Source organism: Cyprinus carpio, chromosome B9 (assembly GCF_018340385.1).
Source record: "Cyprinus carpio isolate SPL01 chromosome B9, ASM1834038v1, whole genome shotgun sequence".
Classification (NCBI taxonomy): domain Eukaryota; kingdom Metazoa; phylum Chordata; class Actinopteri; order Cypriniformes; family Cyprinidae; genus Cyprinus; species Cyprinus carpio.
Genome location: NC_056605.1, coordinates 32899816 through 32912011, shown reverse-complemented (window position 1 = coordinate 32912011; position 12196 = coordinate 32899816). Strand labels below are relative to the sequence as shown.

General features: G+C 36.8%; 2 protein-coding genes across 2 annotated transcripts in view; one reads left to right on the top strand and one right to left on the bottom strand.

The window, feature by feature from the left end:
- LOC109075406 (NACHT, LRR and PYD domains-containing protein 3-like) overlaps window positions 1–12196 on the top strand; it is a 441226-nt gene that overhangs the window by 3650 nt on the left and 425380 nt on the right. The window contains exons 5-10 of the mRNA XM_042731927.1: window positions 1876–1989; window positions 2107–3915; window positions 5289–5459; window positions 8801–8974; window positions 9728–9901; window positions 10801–10971. Coding sequence (XP_042587861.1) covers window positions 1876–1989; window positions 2107–3915; window positions 5289–5459; window positions 8801–8974; window positions 9728–9901; window positions 10801–10971 — 2613 coding nt within the window. The remainder of the gene's footprint in view (window positions 1–1875; window positions 1990–2106; window positions 3916–5288; window positions 5460–8800; window positions 8975–9727; window positions 9902–10800; window positions 10972–12196) is intronic.
- The window catches only part of LOC122138547 (NACHT, LRR and PYD domains-containing protein 3-like), a 788161-nt gene that overhangs the window by 499528 nt on the left and 276437 nt on the right, over window positions 1–12196 (bottom strand). The window lies entirely within an intron of this gene.

Below are 12196 nucleotides of genomic sequence, written 5' to 3'. Positions count from 1 at the left end.
CAGGAAAGAATTGGATGAAGAAAGATGAGCGAAAGAAAGTTACTTTTAAAAGTAATTGATTACAATTTTGAGTTACTCTATAAAAAAGTAACTAATTGCATTACTTGGTTTACTCTTAATGGAAAGTAATGCATTACGTTACTTTTGCATTACTTTTTGTCACCTGGACTGGGCTTGTTTAATTGTTTATTACTTAAAAAAACACCAAAAGTTATATTTCTGTCAATTGTAAAGATCCTTTCACACCAAAAGTGAAATTAATAAGCCTCAGGTTGAAGGTAGTGGCTCTGCCTCTGCACCTCACTCCCAGGATATCTCAACATGGGGACAGGAGAGATGTCAATGAATAAATGAGAGAAAACAAAGTAACTGGCATTACTTATTTGAAAAAGTAACTCAGAATTTTTATTGTAAATTTTAAATAAATGTGTTACTTAACTAGTTACATAAAAAAAAAGTAATCTGATTACGCAACTCACGTGACTTGTAATGTGTTACCCCCAACACTGCTTGAAATGGATATCAAACTCTGGTTGCTGTGAGCACAGGTGCACTGTATGTTGGTGCACTAACCATGAGGCTATTGGTGCCGACCAAAATAATGTTATCTTTATATGATATTTTAACAGATGTAGTGTTACACAAGAGATGCATTTGTGAAAGCACTGTGTTTCTAGTTAACTTTTTTTTGTAATAAAATAGTGTAAATGAAATGATCATGAACTGCTTTTTAAAAGTTATAGTTTAAATAATATATGATTATGTACTTTGTTAAATATGGTAATTCAAAGGATTGACTTTCAATCTCTCTCTGTTACAGTTCAGTTCAGCAGAAGAGATCAGAAACAGAGCCCAGCTGTGTGTCTATGAAGAGTGATTGGTCTATGGATCGTCCAGTAGTGTTTTACGAGTGGAGATACAAAGACTGATCTCAGGTACATTTTTATATAAATATGCATGTCATTTTTGATTTATCAAAATAGTGTTCTCTTTTTTTTTAAGTTAAATGTATGGGGCCTTTTTATGCCTCTATTTAGACAGGATAGTAGAGAGTAACAGGAAAGAATTGGATGAAGAAAGATGAGCGAAAGAAAGTTACTTTTAAAAGTAATTGATTACAATTTTGAGTTACTCCATAAAAAGTAAATAATTGCATTACTTAGTTACCTTTAATGGAAAGTAATGCATTACGTTACTTTTGCATTACTTTTTGTCACCTGAGCTGGGCTTGTTTAATTGTTTATTACTTAAAAAAACACCAAAAGTTATAATTTCTGTCAATTGTAAAGATCCTTTCACACCAAAAGTGAAATTAATAAGCCTCAGGCTGAAGGTAGTGGCTCTGCCTCTGCACCTCACTCCCAGGATATCTCAACATGGGGACAGGAGAGATGTCAATGAATAAAAGAGAAAACAAAGTAACTGGCATTACTTATTTGAAAAAAGTAACTCAGAATTTTCATTGTAAATTTAGAATAAATGTGTTACTTTAACTAGTTACATAAAAAAAAAAAGTAATCTGATTACGCAACTCACGTGACTGTAATGTGTTTACCCCCAACACCTGCTTTAAATGGATATCAAACTCTGGTTGCTGTGAGCACAGGTGCACTGTATGTTGGTGCACTAACCATGAGGCTATTGGTGCCGACCAAAATAATGTTATCTTTATATGATATTTTAACAGATGTAGTGTTATACAAAGAGATGCATTTGTGAAAGCACTGTGTTCTAGTTAACTTTATTTGTAATAAAATAGTGTAAATGAAATGATCATGAACTGCTTTTTAAAGTTATAGTTTAAATAATATATGATTATGTACTTTGTTAAATATGGTAATTCAAAGGATTGACTTTAATCTCTCTCTGTTATAGTTCAGTTCATCAGAAGAGATCAGAAGCAGAGTCCAGCTGTGTGTCTATGAGGAGTGACGTGTCTGTGAATCAGTCATTAGATTATAAGAGTGAAGATACAAAGACTGATCTCAGGTCTAATATTTATTAAAAAAAATTATTTGTTTATGATACATTATTATTTGTTTATGATACATTAGATACAATACATTAGCCTAGTTTATTTAATAATGCAGTATTTTAATTTTCCAGGCATGAAGTCCTCAACAGGTTTAGATCAAATCTGATGAAGAAGTTTGAGCGTCTGTATGAGGGAACAGCGACGCAGGGAAACCCAACACTCCTGAATGAGATCTACACAGAGCTCTACATCACAGAGAGTGAGAGTGGAGAGATCAGTAATGAGCATGAGGTGAGACAGATTGAGATGCAGTCCAGCAGAGCAGCAACAGAGGACACAGCCATCAAATGCAGTGACATCTTTAGACCTTTACCTGGACAAGACAAAGCCATCAGAACTGTGCTGACAAAGGGAGTCGCTGGCATTGGAAAAACAGTCTCTGTGCAGAAGTTCATCCTGGACTGGGCTGAAGGGAAAGAGAATCAGGACGTCCAGCTCATATTTCCACTTCCTTTCAGAGAAATCAACTTGATGAAGGACAAAACACTCAGTCTTTCAGATCTTCTTCAAGTATTTTTCCCTGAAACTAAAGAAATGGAAATATCCAGTGATGAATATAAAGTGTTGTTCATCTTTGATGGTTTGGATGAGTGTCGTCTGTCTCTGGATTTTCAGAGCGATGTGAGGTTGTGTGATGTAAGTGAATCAGCCTCAGTGGACATGCTGCTGATGAACCTCATTGTGGGGAATCTGCTTCCCTCTGCTCTTATCTGGATCACCTCCAGACCAGCAGCAGCTGATCTCGTCCCCTCTGAGTGTGTCCATCGAGTGACAGAGGTACGAGGCTTCAATGAGCCACAGAAGGAGGAATACTTCAACAAGAGAATCAGTGATCAGACTATGGCCTATAGGATCATCTCACACCTGAAGTCATCAAGAAGCCTCTACATCATGTGCCACATTCCAGTGTTCTGCTGGATCTCAGCCGCTGTTCTGGAGATGATGTTGAGTCCAGAAGAGATTGGAGAGATTCCCAAGACTCTCACTCAAATGTACACACACTTCCTGATCCTTCAGACCAACATCAAACATGAGAAGCACTATGAGAAGAAGGTGACAGATGAAGACATGATCCTCAAACTGGGGAAAGTGGCTTTTCAGCAGCTTGTGAAAGGAAACCTGATCTTCTATGATGAAGATCTGAGAGAATGTGGCATTGATGTGACAGAAGCTTCAGTGTATTCGGGGTTGTGCACTCAGATCTTCAGAGAGGAGTTGGGCTTGTATCAGGGGAAAGTCTTCTGCTTTGTTCATCTGAGCATTCAGGAACATCTAGCAGCTCTATATGTGCACCTCTCCTGGACCAACAACAACATAAATGTGTTTGAGCCAATCAAGAAACAGAGTTTGTGGTCTAAAGTTAAGGACTGGTTTCTGCTCAATTCATCAGAACATGTTTCATTATCTGAGCTGCATCAGAGAGCTGTGGATGAGGCTCTACAGAGTAAAAATGGACATCTGGATCTTTTCCTGCGGTTCCTTCTGGGTTTGTCAGTGGAGTCTCATCAGATTCTCCTACAACAAATAATGACACTGAAAAGAAGCAGCTCTGACAGCAATGAGAAAACAGTTGGGTACATCAAGAAGAAGATCAGGACCATTGACTCTCCAGAGAAATCCATCAATCTGTTCCACTGTCTGAATGAACTGGGTGATCATTCACTAGTGGAGGAAATACAACAGTATCTGACATCTGGGAGAATAAATGAAACTGAACTCTCTTCATCTCAGTGGTCAGCTGTAGTTTTTGTGTTGTTAATATCAGAAGAGGAACTAAATGAGTTTCGTCTTGATAAATTTGTTAAAGAAAAGAATAAGTCTAAAAATATGGAAATTCTTCAGAAGCTGCTGCCTGTGATTAAAGAATCCAGATCAGTTCAGTAAGTATTACTGAGAACAATCACTTCACTGTTAAAACATTAAGAAAATCAAAGTTAAAGCTCATAAATCTTCAGTGCTGCAGATGTTATCCAGAGTTTAGTGGTCAGTACTTTGATGTGTTTTATATCAAATCAGTAACACCATTAGATTCAGAGACAGAGAATAAATTATTTGGGTTTGTCAAGAATTTAAAATCTCTTTGCAAAAAAAGAAATTTAAGTAATTTGAATTTTTAAATGGGTCATGAACTGCCTCTGTTTTTTTTTATTTTTATTTTGTACTATTCTCTGAGGTCCACTTATAATGTTATCAAAATTTTTACATCAAAAAACAATTTAGAAGAAATAAGCTATTTTCTGTCCTGTTTTTAACCCCCTCATCAGAACGCTCTGTTTGAATAGGCGTTGAGGATTGTAGACTCAGAAGTAAACACCCACTGATGTGATTGGGTAACACTTGTGTGTTTGACAGTGGACTCTGCTGTGATTTAGGTCAAAAACACATAAATAACTCAATACATATAAAACGATCTGTAAGAAGAGACAAAGCAATAGTGATCACGTAATAAAAAGTCACATTTGTGTGGTGCCACATCGGATCCAATATAGTCAGCACAACATTGTTTTTTAGCTTCAGTCTTTTTGAAAATCCCACGTCAAATTGTGCCTTGTTTGTAAAAAAAAAATCTGTGGTAAAATTAAGTGAACAAAAGACAGATTTCTTACTGGCACGGTCTGGATCTTCATTAAATAAGTTCATTCACTCTTTCCTAACATTGGGATCAGAAGGAAGGCCATGCAAATACTGTTTTTTCCACAGCTTGACACTGAACAGCATCTTCTTGTCTTCAGAGCATCTTTATCGTTTGGTTTCTGCATAGACCTGCATGTTTGTCTCTCTTGTAAACACTGTATGTGTGAATCGGAGGGCGGGGGTAAACAGGCAGTGATGTCAATCTTCTTCTGCGAGGCTGTGTTTATCCACACTATTACATCATAGAGTAGAACATTCAACAAGCTGTTGTTTTGTCAGACTGCCTTAAATATAAGCTGTTTTTAGATTAACAACAAAGTTTTGAGTTCTGAAACTTACAGGATGTTTTTATAGTACAATGTCCTCTTATTTCAAAAGATCAAATGAAACCTTTAAACCTCAAACAATGACCAACAAAAAAATATTAATATTATACAACAAAGTAATATTTTTGTACTTTTATTTTATTAAAACATTTTTTGTTCTGTGACATTTTAGATCTCACTCCAATGATCTATCAGACATGTTTATTTGTGTTTGTACTTTATTTTTATTAATGTATTCACAGCTAAACTGATCTGATCTGAGAGAGTGAAGAGTGTGTCATTGTTCTCTACAGGTTGAGTTATTGTGGTGTCACAGTTGAAGGTTGTGCTGCTCTGGCTTCAGCTCTGAGATCAAACCCCTCACACCTGAGACACCTGGATCTTTCTGGGAATAAACTTGGAGATTCAGTGAATCTGCTGTCTGATGTACTACAAAATCCTCACTGTAAACTGGAGAAACTGTGGTAAGATCATATATGACACACTGTAAAGTATTTGTGAAGTGAAAATGGGTGGGTGCCCTGGAGGCTGGTACCAGACAGAGACCTGGGAGGCCTTCAGGGCAGATCAGGGAGCTCGGGACGCCATGGCGGATCGGGCAGTCCAGGGGGGCCTTGGCGGAACAAGCAGTTCAGGTTGCCATTAGGGGTGTAAGAAAATATAGATACACGTGAGTATCGCAATATTTTGTTTGGCGATACTGTATCGATTCTTAAAAACGGAATAACATCTGTATTTATTTTATTGTTTTACAATTGTTTTGTTTAGGAATCCTGTAAGCACTTTTTTTTTTCATTGATATTAAGCAGATGTTATTCTTTTGTTCAGATCAAAATGTTATGACATTGTATGTTACAATTGTAAACTTAACTGTGAACCTTTGAAGCAGGGTATAAAAATGTTATTTTTAATAAAATACATTTTATACGTATTATACATTTAACTAAAGGATCCTGCAAGCACTCCCCTCCACCTTTACTCATACTGCACAAAAAGTGAATCCATAATGTTGCATGTTACAGGGACTGATTATTGCAAATGCAGATCCCACTGCATACTGGTTAAATCATTTTTATTAATTTATTTTAGGGATGCACCGATACCGGACCCGATACCGAGCTCTTGTACTCGTACTCGTTGAAATGCCCCGATACCAAATGCCGATACCACACAGCACGTGATAAGTGTCATATTCAGACAAAGAAACACAGACAACAGAACAACAGACAGCAGAATGAAGTTATTAGAGATTAAGGTTGTCTACATAGGATAATTATACAATGAATATAATGTTAAACATTCAGTATTAACGCCTGACATGCGCGAGCTGATAAAGCACGCTGAGTGGATTGAGCGCGCAGCGGCATAGATGCGCGAGCTTGTCAAGTGAATATACAGTTCATCAATGGAAAGTTTGTAGTCCGGTCGGATGTGTCAAAAACAAGTAAAACAATGCATAAGTTACTTAACGGTAGAGAGTGAGGGAGTGAAAGAGTGAGAACGCCCGCGCACTTCTGTTGTGTGATCTTTGATGTTCACTCACTTAGCACACGCATTTGGATTAAAACTAAACCGTAAAAAAAAGACAATTTATAAGGGTATTCACTATAAACATCATTTATTTTCAACCTTAGGCATACATGACTTTATAGCGAAAGTGAACGTAGCAGCCTGTATGTAATGCGCTAGGCAGTACGTTACTACTGTCCCTCTCGTTCTGCAACAATACAAATTCAGGCATGCGTTGCGCGTGTTTTGCTTGCTTGAGTGTTTCTGCATTATATGAGTGGCTTTGTAATATAAATTGCAGCACGTTTCAGATAAAAAATAAAAACCGTGACTTCTATTTGTGATAAATATCACAGGAGATTTATAACGAGTGGTTCCCTGCATTATTACAGCAAAGCGCGTCATTACAGTACTAAGTCGCTGCAATGAAGCAGCACTAATGCTATTAAATTACAGATGATGAACCATAGAGCAAAAACATGAACTAAGAAAGTAACAAAAACTTGTAAAATATATTTTAATGGGCATAATTAAGTGTGAAAATAACCGAATGATATACAGTTAAACCAAAAATTATTCAGAGACCAGATATACATTTTTTTTACTAGTGGGTGCAGGACACTATAGTTAATTTGCGTAAATGAGGATAGCAAAATAAAGTAAACTGTGACAAATTATACCCAAAAATTCTTCAAACAAAGTCTGGGGAAAAAAATTGGAAGTTCAGATTTGCATAAAGTTGGATGACAGCATACCCAGGAAACTACAGGCAGTCATTAAGGCTAAGTATTGATAGTTGTGTAAATACTGTCATACTAACAGCTGTCTGAATAATTTTTGGTTGATTGTAATCCATTACATACCTTTCTATCAAAGTTATCTAACATTATCACGATGAATTTGTTCTGACACAGTTTAACTATGAGTTCTTGTTATATTTTATTATCATCTTCTAAACTTTAGAGAATAAACTGTTATAATGTGAAATGTTGAAGGTGTCTGAATAAATTTTGGTTTGACTGTATCTATTTAATAAATTAAATCAACCAGCTAACATTATACATACTCTTTTGATTTCTGTACCCAATATTTAAAAAAAAAAAAAAATTACAAATGCAATAAAAATATTGGTACTCGGTATCGGCAGGTACCAAAAATAAAAGTATCGGTATCGGGCGAGTACTGGAAAAAGTGGTATCGGTGCATCCATAATTTATTTATTGCTAAGGTTTGCATATGGTGGTGTGTTCTTAATGACAGCTTTCCTAAAGATATATCCACTTGACTTGAGCACTTGATGGTGCTCTTGAGCGAGCTCCGGGGATCTGGAGCCGACACCGGGGCTTAACTCGGGATCTGGGGCCGGATTCACAAAACATTAAGAAATTAGGACGCATTTGCTGTAGAAGAGCGGATACACATACCGGAAGAGTTCACTCAGAAAACAGCACAAAAATTAATGAAACATATCGCTGCAGTTTGAGACAGGCTATTTTTAAAGAAAAAAAAAAAGGGAAACAAAAAACCTTTCCAAAAAAGGAAATAAATATGGGGAAAAGGGGCACCGCTTACTGTTAGTTTGGTCCGATGTTCTGTCACGGGTGGCCTACTGTGGCGGAGAGGAGGAGACAAAGGAGCACAGAGACCAGGAGGATTGACATAAAAGGGGTTTATATTATAACACAACGAGGAACACAGGCAGGCTCACACACGTAGACACAATGGTTGACATTCGAGATAAGGGAAAACAGAACGGGCTAGAACTAAATAGGGCAGATAATGAGGGGCAGACAGGTGAGGAAGACAACTAATAATAAGGAACACCTGGAACAAATCAAACTACATTGGGACAGGAACAGGAAGGACCAAATAAGGGCATGAAGAAACACATAGGAAAACTAGGACATGGAACAACGAAACACCATACAGGTCCGTAACCCTGACAATGACATCCAATAAAAGTTTTTTTTAGCGGGCTTAAGAGTTCTTTTAGTGGGAGATTGGTAACGACTCCGTGTTCTACAGAAAGTTTAGAAGGACTTTTATTCCAACCGCTGTCAGGTATTTTAACAAAGTGATGTAACTGGTGTATGGATTAATATTGTTGTTGTGTTTATTGTTATCATTTATTGTGTTGCCTGCAATGTACAATGGTGGCAAAGGGGTTGTTGATGGTCTGATTATTATGTTGTGTTGTTGTTTAATAATTTATTGTGTTGTTTGTATTGTATAACGGTGGCAAACGTGTTTCCCCTCATAGGGATTAATAAAGTTTCTAACTAATTGTTTTCTACAGGTTGAATTATTGTGGCATCGCAGATGAAGGTTGTTCTACTCTGGCTTCAGATTTGAGATCAAACCTCTCACACCTGAGAGAACTGGATCTGTCTCTGAATAAACTAGGAGATTCAGGAGTGAAGTGTCTCTGTGCTGGACTGAAGGATCCTCACTGTAAACTGGAGAAACTGTGGTAAGATCATCTGTCTGATAGGTTCATGTGTTTGTCTTCAGTAAGATGTGTCCTTTAATGTAAATTCTTACTAGACACATTAAATCTCAGCACAAATGACTGAAGAAGTTCATTTCATTATTCTTCATCACAAAACATGAGCTCTTGCTCCTGTTTTTGATCCACCAAACATTTACTGGAGCTTCAGTTGCTTCTGCTAGTTTGATTAATACTCCTTCAACTGCCCATCTCTGTGTAAGAGTTTATTTTCCTCTTATTTTCCACTTTTTCTGAAATCACATGAGCTCATTGTGTTCTCACAGATGTCATAAAGATTTAGCCTTAATGTTCAGATACTAATGTGTGATTTAGTGATATCTGTTCAGTTTATAAGCTGCCAAACATGACACAATGATGTTTGATCACAAGAGTTAATAAATGAGATGTAATGGGGAACACGTGGCTCCTGTGAAGCAAATGTCCTCCTGTGTAGGTGTTTATTAGAGGAGCAAGTGACTGTTTCTCCAGACAGATCCGTCCTTATATCACTATGAAACAATATCTGACATTCAGCTCTGTGTGTCTGTTCAGTCCTGAAGCACATGACAGTTTCAAACAGCACCATTGAGCATCAACATGCAGAAATCTCATTCTATCAGCATTAGTTTGTGGCAGTTGTGGTCATTATATCTTCTCTCCTAAACTGAGACCAGAGTCAATAAAAAACTATAGACGCTTGAAATACAATTCACATTGTGTCATTGTTCTCTACAGGTTGTATGATTGTGGCATCACAGATGAAGGTTGTTCTGCTCTGGCTTCAGCTCTGAGATCAAACCCCTCACACCTGAGAGAACTGAGACTGTCTGAGAATAAACTAGTAGATTTGGGAGTGAATCGTCTCTGTACTGGACTGGAGGATCCTCACTGTAAACTGGAGATACTGTGGTAAGACCATCTCTCTGATCGTCTCATGTCTTTGTCTTCAGTAAGATGTGTGCTTTAATGTAAATTCTGACTAGACACACTAAATCTCAACACAAATGACTGAAGATGAAGTTCATTTCATTCTTCTTCATCACAACACATGAGCTGCTGCTCCTGTTTTTGATCCACCAAACATTTACTGGAGCTTCAGTTGCTTCTGCTAGTTTGATTTAATACTCCTTCACCTGCCCATCTCTGTGTAAGAGTTTATTTTCCTCTATTTTTCCACTTTTTCCGAAATCCCATGAACTCATTGTGTTCTCACAGATGTCATAAAGATTTAACCTAAATGTTCAGATATTAATGTGTGATTTAGTGATTTTCTGTTTACTTTATAAGCTGCCAAACATGACACAATAATGTGTTTGATCACAAGAGTTAATAAATGAGATTTAATGGAGAACATGTGGCTCCTGTGAAGCAAATGTCCTCCTGTAGGTGTTTATTAGAGGAGCAAGTGACTTTTTCTCCAGACAGATCCGTCATTATCAAAGACTATAGAATACCCAAGACATGTCACTCGTATAGTTTTAAATGGAAAAAAATGCAATGCTCAATATGGCCACTCTATCGAATGAAGCCCTGCCTTTTGAGGAAAAGAGCCAATCACTATTTGGTAAAGTCACTGCAGCTGTGGTTAGAAGTCCTGGTTGCTATAGAAACAGAAAGCATTTAGAGATGTGCATTTAGGACTATGCATGCACATTGGCTGGCCTCACCTGAGAAATTAGCTTTTTTTTTAAATGCTATTTAAGCAGAATAAACAACACTTATGATACAGTTGTTGTCAGATTTTCAGAGTCAGAAACAAACTACAGACACTTGAACTACAATTCACATTCTGTCATTGTTCTCTACAGGTTGAGTAAGTGTGGTGTCACAGATGAAGGTTGTGCTGCTCTGGCTTCAGCTCTGAGATCAAACCCCTTACACCTGAGAGAACTGAATCTGACTGGGAATAAACTAGGAAAATCAGTGAATCTGCTCTCTGATGTACTACAAAATCCTCACTGTAAACTGGAGAAACTGTGGTAAGATCATATATGACACACTGTAAAATATGTGTGAAGTGAAAAACAAATCATCCAAAAAAATCTGAAAACAGTGACGAGTCAGACAAAATTTAACAATTAGGTATTGTTTGTGAATGGAATACTTTCTACTGATTGGATGAGACAACTGTCAGTCAAGATACAGAGATACAGAAAGTAAAATATTGTGTGACTTTGTTTCTTGTACATATGTGGACTTTTGTGTTCATGTTAAACCAGTTTTTGCATTAGCAAAACCTTTAAATGGATTGTCTGTTTACACTAAGTGCTAATAGCCCATCTTGTTAGCAAAGGCTTGACTGTTAGCTGTAAAAATTACTAAAGAAATCAGTCAGATAAGTGTGAGAGTAAGGACAGTGGGCTTTTGAGGCAACAAAATAGAGTACAAATCTGCATTTCTTCTCATTTATGCCGTTGTATATTATCTCAGAGAGGTGTTTATTTTAAAGAAAACATAAGAAAATATTCAAAACATGGAAATAAACTGTCTAACATGTATATAATTAAAATTATATGTGGTGTCCTCACGTTGATCAGATGTTCTGGTGAATCAATCACATGCAGCTCATATTGTTCCCAAACTCAGAAGCGTGAGTCTCTTCCTGCAGCTTCAAGAACAGCTTTACTGATCAGCAGCTTCAGTGTGATTAGGAGCAGGTGTAGGGGGCCTTTAGGAATAGACACAAGGAAGGAAACTAGAAGGCAGCATATGTTTATAATGTATAGAATCATATAAAGGATATGTTATTACATACTGTTTTGTAAAGCACTGCAATACATTGAGGTGTAAGTACTATCTGCCACAATTTACACTAAGTATGAATAATATCTCACAGTGTAGGTGATCACAGGTTTGGCTATCCTTGGGTGATGGAGAAACACACACACACACACACACACACACACACACACACACACACACACACACCCAATATCAATACAGATCAAAATAACACTATAAAGCTCAGCTGTATAATGAATAGTGTGATTAAATAGATTTGTATGAATGTCTACATAAGATTTGCAGTTTGGTTAAAAATACTAACAGTGCAATAAAGAAATATTATTTATTTTTCTTGAATGAGGCTTTAAATGATTTATGATCGTTTTTTTTTGTTCTTTGACATTTTAAATCTCAGTCCAATGATCCATCACACATTGATTTGTATTTTGTCCTTATTAATGGATTCACTGTTAAACTCAT